The following is an 18039-nucleotide window of genomic DNA, read 5'->3' on the forward strand; positions in this document are numbered from 1 at the left end:
AATTTAAAAGGTACTACAATGAGATAAAATAATAATAATAAAAAAAAAAAAAAAAAACGGTATAGTTTTTGTTTCTAGACATTTACAAAAGTCAATTTATCTCTGTTCTGACAAAATGTTGGTTAGCCCATTTTTGCATGCACCCATTCCATTTCAGAGGAAGAAATACGCGATACTTTTATGAAATAATAAAAACTTACCAGTCACTATTTTTACTATTTATTCCACTATGAATTTCAAAGACTTTGCTCTATCGTCGGCTGGTGGAATGGCGACTCATACTTGCGGATAGAACTTTTGACTAGTTTTTTTCAATTTTCATAACAAATTAATTCAGTGCACCCATTCCATTTCAGAGGAAGAAATACGTGATACTTTTATGAAATAATAAAAACTTACCAGTCACTATTTTTACTATTTATTCCACTATGAATTTCAAAGACTTTGCTCTATCGTCGGCTGGTGGAATGGCGACTCATACTTGCGGATAGAACTTTTGACTAGTTTTTTTTCAATTTTCATAACAAATTAAGTCAGTGATGAAGAAAACCTACCATACATAAAAATATGGTTTAAAATAGGAATATTTTGCACAATCACGATTCAGGCAATCTGATAACTTCAGACAGTGAACGTGAGTAATTATGCATGCAGTGTAAGTTGTGGAAGGGCAAGTAATAATTCAGATAGCAGCAAGGACCCTCGTTCTCCTTTCTATTGTCCGCCCCAATATTTAACATATGTATAGGTGTTGTGTCTTTAAGATGACATTATTTCTGAGACATCTTTATTACTTGTATTATTAAGAAATCTACACTTAAAATGTATTGAGATCCCCTTTTCATAACTTGTTTTTCCTACCAGGATGTTATGAAATAGATTCAAGAAAATAATGACATTAAATTTCAGAGATAGTAGGGAAATTTCAGACAGTAGTGACAGGCTGTACAAAATCAGACTAATTCTGCTTATGTTATGACAAAGTTTCAGAAGTTTACGCACCAAGAATGCTACTTTCGCTTGATGAAGGCATAATCGCGTGGCATGTAGACTGTTTTAAAGTGTACAACCCAGGTAAAATAACCAAGTACAGTATCATGCTTGGTCCGTGAATCCCTTTGTGAATAAATTTGCAAGTTATTGGTTTATGACGGAGCAGGTATTGACCCTAGAGAACAGCGATTGAATGATATCCCAGTCTTACAAAAGCTGGCCCCGTGGTGTAGGGGTAGCGTGCCTGACTCTTACCCAGAAGCCCTAGGTTCAATTCTTGGCCAGATCAGGGATTTCTACCTGGATCTGAGGGCTGGTTCGACTAGAATTTAGAAGTTATCTGACTGTGACAGAGGCCCCGGTCCAGAAATCCAAGAATAGTCGAGAGGATTTGTCGTGCTGACCACATGACCCCTCGTAATCTGCGCAGCGGTCGCTTGGAAGGCCTAGGCCCTTCGAGACTGTAGTGCAATGCAGGTGGGGGGGTTGTAATCTTTTGAAAGGGTATATCTATAGGGACAATTACTATAATACAGTAGCATGAAATGTAAAAGCCACTATTTGACTTGAAAACTGTCACATGCAATAAACTGAGAAACTAGCAGACTACTGAAAGACTTGGAAAGATGAAATGAAAGATATTATGTGCAGAGAAATTGCTTTTAGAAGTGATAGAGACCAGTGATATTCTTATTCAGTCCTGGAAGGAGAAGAGTATTAGTATCAAATTTTTTACATACCTTGAATATCTGAAGCAGAGATGTAAAATGTGTTTCTGTAACTAGGAATTATGCAGAACATTATGCTTATGTGTACATTTTAACCCCACACAGAACTAATTCCTGTAGAAGAAACATGAACATAAGTAATCTTACATACGTATAAGAGGTCTTAATTTTAGTTTCAATGTATTGTCTGACCAGTCACATGCCATAGCATTTTAACAGTACTACATAATGCAACCTTGAGTAGCTGCGTACCACAGCAGTTTAAAATCCCACGTTAGGCAACTTTGCAACACTGCTAGCTGTTGACAGTACAAGGTTGTGTGTAAATCAGGAGACCATGGCATGCAGGCTTGGTCAAGCCCTGGCCAGATTTTGCAGCATTATTCAAGGACTGTCATCAGCTGATGAGGACTTGTTTGGTGGTCAGCATGTTAAGATAAATTTATAGGGAGTACAGTATTACAAAGAAAACTGCAAAGGAAAATTACAGACTTCTCTTCAGTATTAAATTTCAAGTATCCAAAATGAGAATGTTTGATATAAAGGCACTGCCTACTATTTAAGAGATAGTACACAAACAATTTTATATGTGAATACTGACATGCAGCTGCATTTGCCAGCCACACCAAATAGATTCAGCCTGCAGTTGTGATTTTTAATATGTTCAGATTTTTGGATTTGAACAGTCGTTTGTTTTCTCCAATTAATATATTTTAAGATTCAGCTAATTTTCCAGAAGGAAACAAAGGGTTCAGGTCTGCAAACAAGTCTGAAAAACTCAACAGTTGCACAAGTAAGTGCACATCGGCCAGGAACTGGAAATGTGTGTGCTCTACAAAGAATATATCCCAAACTGCTTCTTAGCTCTTGTTGTAAAACAGTGTGTTCCTTATGATAAACTGGATTCTACCTAAAACCAAACCAAACCCTATGGCGCAACAATCCCAAAGGGTCTTGGCCTACCAAGCGACTGCTGTTCAGCGAAAGCCCTGCAGATTACAAGGTGTCGTGCGGTTAGCACAACGAATCCTCACTGACATGATTCTTGACTCTAGACCGGGGCCACCATCTACAGTCAGATAGCTCCTCAGGTGGAGTGGACCACGAACCAGCCGTCAGATCCAGATAAAAATCCCTGAACTGGCTGAGAATTGAACCGGGGGCCTCTGGGTAAGAGGCAGGCACGCTACCCCAACACCGCGGGGCCGGCATACTGGATTCTACCAAGTCGCTATTAAATATCACAAAATCATAGCATAGTGAGGCTGTGTCTTTTTTACCAGCCTATCTACCCCTCCTTTCTATTGCCTGGGCTCCAATCTCCATGACTACAGCTGAAATCTTATAATAGGTTCTGGAAGCTACACCGCGTCTCCAAATACCTGAACACATGCGCCATTTCTAAGAACTGAAAACCATATCTAATCTGCATGGAGTCAGTTTTAGTTTGGTATTCCAGGAATAAATTGTACTAAAAATACCATTACAATACAAAGCGTAATTACACCATGAGGGGTGAGGTTCGGGCATCACTTGCAAAATTTCATAACCCCATGCAGTTTTGTGAAATGATCTACATGTACTGTCATGACCAAGATCTCTCTGTGGGTATTAATGTGGAAAAGGAATTTGCAGCTTTCAACTGCATATGTTGCAGATAGCAGATTGACTATCTGAAATCCTCAATAGACTGGGATATATAATCTACAGAGTGGCTGCATAGGAAGGGGAAAATATGTGAATATGTAAGTGAATTGCACTTCCTTGCATTCTGAGAGTATTTTCAATTTTGCTTCTACATCAGTCTTTCATTGCTGAACAATATTAGAGAAAACAGCAGAAGCAAGACTGTCTTTGGTGAAGTGCAATGTGTTCGACTGAATTTGGTGCTGAAAAATGCTTCCGAAGTTAGATGCCAAATGACAGAACTGTACGGAACTCCAGGACTGCAAGCGTGTACAATCATTCAGAGAAACAAGCTGTTTAATGAAACAGGAAGCGCTTGTTATCCGAAGAAGTTGGGGACATCCTAGGTCAGTTCGTACACTACAGAATAAGGGACGTGTGGATGAGGAATACACTTATTTTCCTCACAAATCGATGAGCAACATCTGCTTCAGAAAATTATGACCGACTTGAATCTGTACCCTCACCGACTAGCATTTCATTTACACCTAAATAGTTTTCATTCTTTTTAATTAATTCAGATTACATTAGTTCCCCTGGTTCCTAAAGATAGTACTTAATGGTTAGTGTCCTAACACCCTACCCCCTGGGATTATCATGTGTCTCTTAAATATAAGTTTTGACCTAGAGCCTTCAACTCTGGTCTGGCGCCCAATCACCTTACAAGAGAGAACCAACGTTTATTTTGGATGGATAACCATGGATTTTAAATAAAAGTAATATGAAGTATCAGAATCTGTGTTCTATGGTGTGGCGATAAATGCGCACGTCGCAATCAGATATTTCAAGGTAGTAAGTGTATACATATTGTCGCCTGTCCGTGGTGCAAGAAGCGGGTCCACTACAATCTTGGGAAATCTAAGTGGAGTCTACCCAGTTCACAAGAGGAAGGGGCTGACAGATTGACCTTAGCAGTGGAAATTACCTCTCAACTAACACAAAAAGCCTACAAGAAGCAACACTTGCCATGCAATTTCAAGCTGAAATACTACAAAACAGTCATCCACTCGAGCCCTATCTGCCATCGAATGTTACTATACAGAAAAGAATTTAAATGATAAAGTCGGAGAAAGAAGAATTCTCAGCAAGATCATAAGAACTGGAAGATAGTGAATGCCACAGACTTTACACTTTGGAGCGTAGCTTTTTATGCTCATATGGCAAGACTGCCTCTGAACACACTGAACTAACGAGATAATCCAATAAAAAATAATCGCTTATTTGATTATTTAATTTTATTAGATTATATTTTCCATTTCATTATTTTTCAATTTATCATTCAAATGAATGAGGCAATCGAATAGTGAATATCTTTTCCATCCGATTATTTTATTGATTATTCATTTGAAACTACATTTGAATAGTGAATATTTTTTCTATTAGGTTAATTTTTTTATTATCAATCCTAAACTCCATTAGAATCAATTCTGAGACTATCCAGTAGTGAATTTTTCCATTCGAAACTGCATTTGAATGAACAAGGCAATTAAATAGTGTATGCTTATGAAATGATCGAATGAAGTGATGTTAAGACAATTCACTAATTTAATTTCAACATTTGGAGATACGTTTGGAAAAGGCGTTTTCTCATAAGAGTTCATCTACAGTATTTGCTTATTTCAATCGATTATCCATCCAACACACTTACCAAAAAACTGATTCATAACATATCTGAATATTATGAGATTCAACCGAATTATATTTGAAACTCGTTTGATTATTTTATTTGATTATTTAAATAATTAGATGGAGGTTATTAGACTAATAAAAGTATTTGACTATCCAATAACTAGACACAACAACTGTTCACATTCTGGTAAAAATTCTGGACCATCTCACTGCCTGTTCACTTTCTGATGAAAAAGTCTGCACCACCTGGCCAACAGACTGAGGACATAAAAAGACAAAACAGATCCAGAAGAAAATAGGGTTTTCAGGAAAACCCCCCGAAGAAAGGAGATGCGACAAAACCGGGCAAAGAACGAAGTACTACGATTGAATAATTGTGTTCCCAAATAGGTCCATTTGAAAGATGAAGAAAACTGACTTAGCATTAGGTACTTTCTAATAATTATATTACGATGATACATAAATAAAAACACTGAGCTCCTACCTGGCAAACCATTGACTAACACTTTCAAATATTTTAGCTCTGTCATCACCACCGACGTCACTATCAATGTCAAACATAGTATCACAGGGGTCTTGTTGACAGATGCCCATGAAGCTTACAGGGAAAAATTACAAGAGGCAAAAGAAACATGACGAGCAAATAGCGTACACACCACAGGGATGTGAATGCTGTGGGTATTACTCTGATCGACCAAGTGCATAATAAGCAAGTGTGGGGATCCTTATGTACCATCACTATCGCTGAGAAACTGGACGAGAGAACTCTGGAGGTAAAGACATCAAGCAGTGTGGGAAAAATTAATGCAAGAGTAAATAGTAAATGTTGTAGAACGGTCTGTTCATTCTTGTCACATTAAAAAAGTCCGGCCATGCGGTGTAGGGGGCAACGCATCCGCCTGTCACCCAGCGGCCCTGGGTTCGATCCCCAGCTGGAAGAGGGGTTTTTAATTGTAATGATTAATATCCCTGGCCTGGGGACTGGGCGTTTGTGTGGCCCTTAATGTTCCTTTCCTCACATACAACACTCCACACTACTTCCAATAACATGTAGGTTCATACAATATGGTGCCAATAGGGGCAAAAGATCCACAAGGGTCAACACCCCGAACAAATAGCATTAAAAAAGGTACCAAAAACCACAAGCAATTGTGCAACTACTGTCGTCACATTCGCAAAACTTCCAAACCATCAGGATGTTACTTTATATATATATATATATATTAAAAAAAAAGAGATCTGTGATGATGCCACTCTGTCAATTGGCACTTCAGCTTTGGTTCTTAAGATCTGGTCCAGGTCTCATCAATGGTAATGGCACATTCGATTTTTATCCAGCTTCTCTGCAGTTGATTAAAAACACTACGACTATTCCGTGACCCCTTGTTCATACTGCTCGGTTCCTGTTATTACGATGCACAGACATAGGGAAGGTAAAGGGTGTGTTCACTTGCTTGGAGGGAGGATAGGCATATAACCTGCCTGTAATATAAACAACATTGACTGGCTCTGTTTCACAGTAGTGCCGCAGCACTGTTGTCACTTAAAAAATCAACTTCATAAACATTGCAAGGCTAGATGATGTTACCAGCATGACAGGACATTATACTGCACAGATCACTGAGGGGGCATTTCAATTTAGTATACTGCATGTTGTGATCACTACAAACTCCCCAAATCTTGGAGCAATATACCAACCAGTTTTGATGTTACAGACCTTTCAAGGTGCCCATTTCATTTTTTTTAAAATGTATGACTGACACATTTTAAAATTGCATTTTTTTAAACTTTTGTAACAGACGTAGAAAGTTATATAAGTGCTCATTTTAACCCTAGAATATTAACATTCGCTAGTTGCCCAGTACTAACACATGTAAAATTAATATAATTCTAATATATCATAACCTATGATTAGTAAAATTAACGTGCTCATCCATACCTACACTAAAACAATAAGCAAACTCCACACTGTTGCCACAAGTAATATATCATTTAAGGATTATGAAGTATAGTTCGCATAATAATGTTAATAGAGAACTTCAAAACCTTAAGTGGATCAGCTTTAACGTAGGTCCTGGTTGGATATGAACTATGTTCCTTTTTGGTATATTCCAGTGTTTAAATCAGTTTTCCATATATGCCACTCCTCACCAAAGACCTCCACTTCAGTCAAAAAAAGCTGTTCTAGAAGGTGAGCTGTTAAGTCATTCTCTTCCTAGTGCCCTTTTGAGAATTCCCTTGCAATGGCCACTCAATTTGCTGAATTTCAACAGAAGCTCGTAAATCTGGATCACAGTCGAAATTACCTCCAGGCCCATCGTCACTGGGTGAATTGTTCAGATAGTCATCGGAAAGTCTTCTTGCTCACATTCTAAGCATTTGTCTTCCCCTCTCTTATCTTCATCCAGCTCGTCAATACTACAGCAAATGAACTATTTCACACATAGTTTTTCCATTGGGTCCTGGAAACAATGTGTCCATACTAACAAAACGTAAAAAAACCCAGTGTTTTATCGAAAATTAACTTTCCTGGCATTCGCTCCTCACACATGCATCTAAATCCTATGGTGACATCGCACTAACCAGTGGAAGCACTACATGGAGGCCTTCTGTTGGGGATAATGCAGGAAGGAGCAGTGCACAGTTATACGACGTGTACATGTTAATTTAACCTATGATAGTATTCTAGGGTTAAAAGCTCTTGGCTTTAAATGTGATATTGGCCCACAACCCAGTATGATTTTAAAATAAAATACTTTTCCAAAATGGAATCAAAATTTTTATTTTCTTGAAAAGCCATATTTTAAAAATAAAGTCATTCTTATGTACCAGTCAATGTTCACTATCTGTAGATTTCATACAATGTGATCCCTGTCTGTTCCACTGAAGTTGCAAATAAGTCTTAGAGATTTTTGGTGTGGATAATGCAGGTATAAAAGCATTCCAGAAATTGTTAAGCATTGGAAACTATCTTTCAGAAATATTGCTTTCTCAGTGCGAGACTAGAAAAAGTGTACACAGGAAAGGCTGTTGCGTGGTCAGAATCTGATTATCATAGGAATAGTTCAAAGGAAAAACTAGCACCCTCTGGCAGTCCAGCGAGGATAACATCCTCAATACCAAAACTGAAAAAAAAGTCAATCCACTAGAGTGATTTGAAGTACTGGTGTTTAATGAGAAATTAGTTAACCCACAGCACCTAAGAAAAAAGCTAACCCTCATTAATATTCTTCTGTCTACACTTCTACACGATGACCATATTTTTATTATACAACTGTTACATTATTGTCAAACATTACATTTTTTAACAAGCTGCTGTACGTCGTACTGACACTGATAGGTCTTATGGTGACGATGGGACAGGAAAAGGCTAGCAGTGGGAAGGAAGCGGCCATGGCCTTAATGTACAGCTTTTGCCTGGCGTGAAAATGGGAAACCACGGAAAACCATCTTCAGGGCTGCCGACAGGGGGGTTCGAACCCACTATCTCCTGAATACTGGATATTGGCCGCACTTAAAGGACTGCAGCTATCGAGCTCAGTAATAAACATTACTACAATTCTCTATTCTACAATGCTATAGGTTACGAACAGTACACCTCACACTGAGTTGGAGAAGAGTAAATCTAACATTACAACATTAATATAATCTTAAATTTGGATGAAAAGTGTGAAAACAGTTGGTCACAACAGAAAATGGAAGCAGAACTGTCTGGACACCAATCAACAAAGGAAGAAAAAACCATTAGGAACAGCGTGGGGTGTGATGAAAAAGCTGCATACTTCAACATTTGAAACAAACCCAGACAGTGAATGCAAGACTAACCAGTGTTTTGAAAACATTTCTCCAGATGCAGGGCCAGTTCTAATTAAACAGTGACTGGAATAAGCAACCAGCACATCTTGCCAGTCTCTTGCATACTGTTCCTATTAAACGAAGATACTGTAAGTGGCTTGAAAATGATGCCGATTTCCATGGCTGCACATTTCACTACAGAGATTAGGACAGAGGGGGGTGGGGGTGGACTATGAAGAAGGAAAAGTGTGCAGGAAGTGCTGTATAATTTTACATGGCATTACCAAGGCAAGGATACCAACTATTCAAGCTTCACTAAAGGCAACAAGTTCAGCACCAGAAGACCAAAGGGGCAAACATAATAACAGACCTCACAAGATGAGAGCCCATGTAACATAACGTTGGGTGTTAAGAACCATTACAGTTTAACCCGAGAGAGGTAACGCGGGGTGCTGCCAGACCCCATGGTGAAATTTGGAACTACTGCATCCATGTTTGGTTGGCTATACTGCTAATACTTTGTCTACCTTCATTCATGTGTTCTCTTAACAAGTTCCTGCATGCATCTCCAGTGTTCTGTGCCTTGGAGAAAGAAAACAGCCAGTGGACCCAAACCTCACCTTTTGTGGAACTTTTTAATTTACGTAAGACTAGGCCATACTGTTGAAAGCGATTACAGTATATGTGCACGAACCACATGAAAAATGTTTGCAAACCTTCAACTGATGCTGGAGAACACATAAGTGAATCTGAATGAATCTTACAATGAAACAGAATTGCAATAAAAACTACAATGATGGCAAATGGTGTTGTCGGCGTTACAAAAAATCGCATTACCTCTTTTGGTTAAACAAATCTTCACAAATTGATCTACCTGAAGACCTTAGAGTAAAGATGACAAATGATAAGTTCAGTGAAATACACCTTGAAATCAAGAGCTCATATGAAAAATGCAGACAGTTTTCAATACGGAGTTCAATATAGCCTTTTGTTACCCGAGATCTGCCATGTTCTACCCGTGATAAGCAGCTGAAGATGAAGCTCTAAATTAACTAGCGGAGGGTAGTTTGGCTGCAGAAGACACACACATCTTCATTATAGACTTATGCCTAATCGGGGTTCAGCCCGCAGGATCTTTTGGCAATTATTTTCGCTACCTTCATGTCTGTTCCTTCTAATTTATGAATAAGACATTCTGAGTCCTCCCAGCTTTCACTCCTGTAAAGCAAAGTTGGTCTCAAAACAGGCCAATGTAAAGATAGTTTCATCAAGAGGTTGACTTCCTTCTTACGTCCTGAGCCTTCTCTATTACATCACAAACTTCCTAAAATTCAGAGTAAAACATCTGTGTTCTGAGATTTGTGTGTACAACAAAACAAGAACTACAATGTATTTTCCTATCTTCACTATGTAGTTCATGTTCTCAAGGGGTTAGGAACAGTGTGTGCATCTCATTCCCTGTGAGAGGTCAGTCCTTTTCAGGAATGCAATAAGAACATGGGTTTAACAGATGCAAAAAAAGTTGAAGTAACTTGTGAATGGGCTTAAAGCGATATCTGCAGCCAGGAACAAACCAGCACCTTTTGTGGTAGTGCAGGCAGTCCAAAGCATCATGCACTGGTCATCTTTTTTGGGGACCCAGGTGCCCTTTCCTGATGCATTCCATCAAAGAGACTAGAGTTGCCAAGGACCATTCTCGCTTTATTCAGCACAGGACCATCTACAATGCAGCATGCAATTCATCTGTACTTACAACAAGACACCGGAGGCCACCACATCGAACAAACCAGTCCCTCTTCCCAGACGGAGCATATACTGGTAGGAGTGCTTTCTCTGGTGCCTGAGACACCACACTGTGTGAAACTGTTTTTTAGTCTCCTTTATAGCGAATGGAAGAAAGTCTTGTGTTCCATAATCTGTTTTAGGTGCATACATTGTTGAAGGAGAACATAACCACTTGCTGCCACATCGAATCATACTTTCCCCTGAGACATCTTTGAGGTTTAATGACAGAAAATTCAACACCCTACTAGTATTTCCAAAGATGGAGACAACATGTGAAAAGAGTTAAAATCACCAGAGCCTAGAGTAGGCCTACCAAAGTTAAGCCAGAAATCAACATGGCAGAGAAAACACCCAACCACTCAACACTGCAAGAAACTGGTCTAGGTAAGCTATGTTTATGTATGGCCCACATATCTAGGGTAAAGTCCAACTTGACAGTTTCACAGCAGAATGTCCTGGTAAGCTCATTTGTACACTTCTGAAATGGAATTCACATTCTCATAATTGCCTGGAAATTTGGTTTGATGGCTTTCTCAGATGTGAAATACCTTGACATACCATTTTCAATAATTACGCCATAGAATGAACTCATAAAAATTATCACATTGTGGTCCCGAGATATAAAACTTGTGGCATTAGTTAACAAAAGTATGAACAATTCGAGAATACTTTCGTTTTCAAAATATGGCTTTTTGAGGAAATCAAAATATTAACTTTATTTTGAACATATTTTATAATAAATTCCAACAGGTTTGTAGGCTACATTATATGAAAGCCCATGAAAAAAAAAATAAAAAAAGCATTAAAGTGAGACCTCGCCAGGTTTTCTAGATCTATCACAAGTAGCAAGAGCAATTTCAAAATAGGTCTGTCATACACATTTTATTGGGGGAAGAAAAAAAATGGCTATTTTATAGACATGTAACTTCAAAATCAATCAGATTACTGATAAAAAGATTTAGGGAGTTTCTTTATACTGATCACAGTAATCAGCATACTAAATTTCATTACAATCTGAATTTGTGAGGTACAAACCTTGTGTTGATTTTATGTGGGAAGTGCTTGCGAGAGAACACTTGTGTGATAAAAGGGTGCAGATTTTCGTCTATGAAGTTATGCAACTGATATTTTAGGAGTACGCCAAAGGCGGTCACAATCATCGCATGAGCAGAGCTCCAGTTCAGGCAGGTAAAGGAGCGTTAAAGTAGTTAGCGGGACTTGAAGCCAATTACATTATTGTATAATAATAATAATAATAATAATAAATTCTAAATATCAGTATATTATGGCATTTCAATGCCTATGGATTTCCCGTAAATACGTCGTTTAATAGCATAACAACAAAGGATTCTCTTTTCTGCACTGTTAACACACAACGATTAATCTACTTTTTATTCGGATATCCTTCGCCGCTACTCTAATTACGCAGTCTTCCAACACTGTTCATCATAGTCTTTTTCTTCCTCACCATGTCTACTTGTTGCCGGCCCCGTGGTGTAGGGGTAGCGTGCCTGCCTCTTACCCAGAGGCCCTAGGCTCGATTCCCGACCAGGTCAGGGCATTTTACTTGGGCCTGAGGGCTGATTCGAGGTCCACTCAGCCTACGTGATTAGAATTGAGGAGCTATCCGACGGTGAGATAGCGGCCCTGGTCTAGAAATCCAAGAATAACGACAGAGGATTCGTCGCGCTGACCACACGACACCTCGTAATCTGCAGGCCTTCGGGCTGAAATCGGTCGCTTGGTAGGCCAAGGCCCTTCAAGGGCTGTAGTGCCATGGTATTTTTGTCTACTTATTGTCATCGTTGGCACGAGTTATCTTTCATTCTCCTAGTATAACTGTATTAGAAATGTGAACTATATGGGGGTAAAATAATCAGAATAGGGTTAGGATATTCTGCTTAAAACTAACACATTTTAATTTTTTTAAATATCATTAAATTCCAGTGAACAAGAATTTTCTAAATCTTCCCGTACGTCTAGGCATACAGATTCTGTCATGGTACACGACCATCTGACAAAGTACTCCATAAAATCATCAGTAATGGCTTTCGCCTCTTGAAAATTCCGACGTGGTTTGTTTGCCAAGGGCTCCATGCCTTATCAGCTTGGATCACTCCGCGTCATGCACATTTCCAGGATGGTTCGTGAGATGATAGGTTGAGAAATTCGAAACAACGAAGTATAGCTGTCGCCAGCCTTACAAAGTTGAGCGAGGAACTATTGTCTTGGTTGCCTTGATGGAATAACGGTTGTAGTTGGCGACAAGTCTCCACAAGTGACGCATGCTACACCCGGCAACACATGTAGCATACCACATCTTTTGTGCCCGACTGACAACAAGCCGCATGCTACAAAGAGCAACATTTGTTGCCAGCCGCATGCTCCATGTCAGCTCAGTGGAATCCCGCCTTAACATCCATGCTTTCCTCACCTACTGTAAGTTCCGTGCTTTGCTGTACAGTCAAAGTGACCCATCTATTCCAGAACATCTCTGGAAACTAAGATAGCTATCATAAATACATCCTCCTACTTCATATGAGTAATTATTACCAACAAAATCACTAATAATGGCAACTTTTCGGGACCTAATAATATTCAAAATGGAGTCCTGAACACATGTAATTTTCAATGCAATATTATTTCCAGTCCCCTACTTCTTTACTGGAGCCCCTGAACCATAGCCTATTATATAATGTCAAACAGCAAAATATCAAAGCAAGTAATGATTATAAAAAAGGGGAAAACAATATTGTGAAACCTGCAGAAATATTGATAATCCAACATTCCAATTTTTAACCTTTAGTTCAAGCGTGTCAAGGTCATGAGCTGACAATTCTGCATGCACGAAAAACCAGCTGTTCTAAGCACTTGCCTAGAACGCTACCAGATAGCACTAGCCTGGAGGGGTGTACATTACACATCCACTATCAGGAAAAAATCATGGAAAAAACCCAAGAAAGTCTTGGGCCATGAAGGCGTAAAATTAAGTGACTCCCTAGGCCTAGATACCTAATACCGTCGGGGTTGGAAAAGAACAAGGGTTGACCAAGTAAGGTTGGATAGATGAAATCGAGGAGCCTGGCACAAGTGGAAGCAGTGCCAGGACTCTGCTAACGGCACCGGGGTCACCAACCCACGCTTCCAAGTTAAGCGCACCTGAGGCACCTTTTAGTTACCTCCTGCGACAGTAAGGGCTCCCATGGGTGTTATTCTACAGACACCACCCACAGGAGTTCCCATACAGAGCATAACCACAGAGTCCCCCCTGCAATGTTAGTAACACGAAGCACCGCTATTTGGCGCATGCGAAGTGACTGTCCTCTGTTTAATACTTAGGTTACACTAGTAGTGCTGGTACTAGAAAATATATATTTCTGTATATATTGACACTAGGAGTAGATAGTCTACGCTAGGGAAGGAAAAAAATTCAGAATAACTCACATTTTCTACCGCACGCATCTAGGCGCGATTGCACTGTCATTTGTTTCTCTCTCGCTCATGTAGGCTCGATATAGATGTTGATTCCCATAGGGAATCTGAAATATTTGTTCTGAATGAGTAAGTTTATAATACCAATATAAATGGTCCATTATTGGACATTGTAAGTTTTCCAGCTAACTCACTCCTGGTTGCCAGCGTTTCGCCCTTGTGTGCTAGGCTGGGCTCATCAGCTGGTACCTAGCACACCTACTCATTCGGAACAAATATTTCAGATTCCCTATGGGAATCAACATCTATCATCTGATGGCCAGGCAGGCATCAATTTTTGATGATGGGACAAAGTGTCTCATAGTGCATTGGCACTGCCGGTGGCTACAATTAGCCTACGCAGTGGCCTCCACGGTATGCACTAGCCAGCGTCTTGGTAGGTGTGCTAGGTACCAACTGATGAGCTAGCCTAGCACACGAGGGCGAAACGCTGGCAACCAGGAGTGAGTTAGCTGGAAAATTTATAATGCCCAATAACGGACCATTTATATTGGTATCACGTAGGCTTGATCGTGCGGTGGACAGAGCTACCAACTGCTCATGTAAAGAAGTAGTCCAAGTGCAGCGGCACTACTTTTGAATTTACGAATCTCGTGACAAAGCCATTGGTATGGATAGGTTATGCCATTGGCCTGGAACAAGCAAAGGAGTGCCCCCAGGTTAGAAGCCCTAGGCCTCTAGTATTCCGCGTGACACCTCCATTGATCTGGATTGGTTAGACCATTAGTCTGGATCAAGCAAACTGGTTCACAGCCCTAGGCCTCTAGTATCTCGCGTGACACCTCTATTGGTCTGGATTGGTTAGGGTAGGTTAGTGACAAAACCATACGATCAAGCATAGGGAGAAGCACGAGTTTTTTAAAGCCGGAAGAGTGCTGTACCCTCCCCTACATTAAGGTGAATTGAATAGAGTTCTTTCTTTACAAATTGCATTCATTGCATTGTACTTATTGTGCAGTTGTATTTCTTGTGCGCGGTTTGGTAACGGAATTCATTCACGTCATTGCTAGGAGTGACGTATCCCATTGTGTCTAACCCAATAGTAATGCTGGTACGTAGTTAGGCAATGGACTATGGCGCGTGATAAACTGTATTAAGTTATAAAAGCAAAATAACTTCTGGGGGACGGCGGGTGGGTTCTTAACTGTCGCAGTGAACACATCTCTCCTCTACAAGGTAATCCACTTAAGATTTCCAACATATTACATCATTATCATGCTATAAAAGTAATTCAATCCTTACTGAAATTCTACCCTGTTGCTGGACATAAGCATAGTCAATGCATATATCCTGCACCATTGTAAAAAAGACTAAACTTACTCAGACTTCAAGTAAAGTAGAATAGCACTGCTGCCAACTTTTGGTTGTAATTCCTCTTAGAACAATAGCCACCACTGCTTTCCCGTATGGGAAGTGTGTGCACAGACAGTTGACTACATGGTTAGGGTCACATAGCTGTGATCCTGCTTTTGGGAGAGGAGCCTTTCACCTCCACTGTCGGGCAGCCCCGAATATTGTTTTTCACTTTCATATTAGGCAATGCTGAAGCTGTACCTTAATTGATGCCACAATTTCTTCTATCCTAGTCCTAGCTGTGCCATATCCGATCATCACCATGCTGACCTGCTGGTGTCTGTGTAATATAAATAACTTAAAATAGCAAAGAAGAAAATTACGGTTTACGCGATGTGTAGTCTGGTTTTATCATACATAGGTAAGAAGTTTGTTTCAGCTTGTGACCCTGCATAGTGCCAGGACACTCTTATACCCTTATGCATACATAGTCTTTGCCATTGATTGTAGGGAGAAAAAAGAGCTCAGTGTATGCATACTGGATGCCGCCCCATACCATAATAGAGCATTCCGCAAAAGATATGTAGAGAAATTAATTGCTAAATACCACTCTTGTGACTTTTGAAATCCTTTCTTGGCCTGGAAAAGAGGTAGTATTCTAAAGAGAACAGATCAAGATTGTTCTACAAACCAGGGCTGATGTTCCCTTGCAAACCGGATTAACATATGCTACAATCCTAGCGAGATGGACACTCGCATTTCAACCACATACAGGGATATGCTAAGCACAACACTGTCTTGATCCTGGGGGGGGGGGAAATTCTGAATAATTCAGTTCTAACTATCCATACATTGATCACCACAGAAAAACATCGGTACTGTAGCATAAGCTTTTGGTTTCCTGTTACTAAAAGAATGGTTAGTAATGAAATAAAAAAAGAACATGTTAACTGGACTTATTTCACCGCAATTTGCTATGTTTAAAAAAAGTCGCATCATTTTTCACCTATTCAGCCAATGATTGTGCACCATCATAAATAGGCCTTATTTTTATCTTACACAACCCTTGCATGCTAGAAAAAAAGCTGAATCAATGAAATCTTTTCATATATCGAGTCTTCCAGTAACAAGAGTAAATAGTTTAAGGAATCTAACCTCACTTCTGATATAATTCTGCAAGGCTAAAACTTCTGGGCCTGCTCTTCCCAAATCCATATGGTGTCAAGTACATCTACATTGCTTAGAGATACCACATGGTTCCAGTTAATGGCCAAACATACAAACATTGAAGTCCCGCTATGGCCTCAAGTCCCCAGAACCACGCACATGTCTGATTTCTTCGTAATTTTCCTTGCACCCAACAATCAGACCACACATGAACTGTAAGCCTTCTAACAAAGACTGGTATTGGCGACACACAAAAGTAAACATCCGGTTAATTGAACTAAAGTATTTTCAGGAAAAATATCAGAATTCATATCCAGTAGTTAACGACTCGGATTTTCACTATCGTACACAAACTGAGACAACCCGATACTTCTGAAACTCCACGGAGGAATTAAATTCCATCACTGCCAAATGAAAGCGAAGAGATCCGTTTCAGAAGTGCACTTGAGATCGAAGCTATAATGAAGCGCCCACTTTCACTCGAATCACACTCTAAACCTACATAATCTTAAAATGTAACAAAAATCATGTCGCTCCACGTCGTTACATCAAATGCCGCCATTTTGACACATACCGGAAAATTCTTCTCATACTTCACCCAAATCTCCCGCAAAGCAACTACGCTCAACCGCTAACTGAACATGTAAAATATCATCCTGAGTCTTAAAAGGCAACGACAAAATGTTTTCCAGAAAGGTAAAAATCTTATTATGATGCTTGACAGCAGAACACAGAAGGCCCACACCCAACGCGGCGCTAACGTTAGAGAAGAAAGGCCCTTCAGATGTTGGAACAAATGCAGAAGTCGAAATATTAAGTACCATGAAACTAAATCAAGCCGTAGCAGCAAATGAACGTCGTTGCATATGTTCATAACTCCACAGGCCGAAGCCGGTAACGTCAACGCAACCGAGGGGTTGCCAGATCAGCCGAACAAGTATCAACCAAGATTGGGAGTACTTACTTCAAATCCATCCGATTTTGCCCATACATTTCCATCATGTCCAGCAATTGCAGCTTTTGTCACACACCGCGATGCTAGCAATTGCTTATCAACATAATCCTGCCAGCTCATGGTGAACACAAAGTTAAGATGCCGTCAGACACACACAAACTTTCCAACACTATCTTCACCCGAACACTACTGAAGTCACCACGGCTGCCCAAAGGTCCAGTGTCACAAGACTACGTTAATCATATGATACTTTCGTGCAGAATTATACCAAAATCTTAAAAGAAGAAAATCCGTCGCAGGTCTGAGAACAGAATTCTTAAAATTATTTAAGATTTAAGTAAGTATCACTCCAAACTGTTTCACCATAAAATAAAATACGATATATTTTCTCGCAGGGATTTCCGGTTCAAATAGGCCATAGTAGTTCCAAAATCCGCAGTGAGAGGAAATGAACTTCTAACGGCAACCTATCACAGAAACAGAATTCAGACAATATAAAAAGAGTCTAGCTAAACT

The 18039-nt window shown here is 39.7% G+C and overlaps 1 protein-coding gene across 1 annotated transcript in view; it reads right to left on the reverse strand.

Annotated features, from left to right (window-relative positions):
- chic (profilin chic) overlaps nucleotides 1-17737 on the reverse strand; it is a 55969-nt gene extending 38232 nt beyond the window's left edge. Inside the window, exon 1 of the mRNA XM_067151727.2 lies at nucleotides 17533-17737. Coding sequence (XP_067007828.1) covers nucleotides 17533-17643 — 111 coding nt within the window. The 5' untranslated portion in view covers nucleotides 17644-17737. The remainder of the gene's footprint in view (nucleotides 1-17532) is intronic.
- Nucleotides 17738-18039: the final 302 nt, after the last annotated feature.

This window comes from Anabrus simplex, chromosome 7 (genome assembly GCF_040414725.1).
Source record: "Anabrus simplex isolate iqAnaSimp1 chromosome 7, ASM4041472v1, whole genome shotgun sequence".
NCBI lineage: Eukaryota > Metazoa > Arthropoda > Insecta > Orthoptera > Tettigoniidae > Anabrus > Anabrus simplex.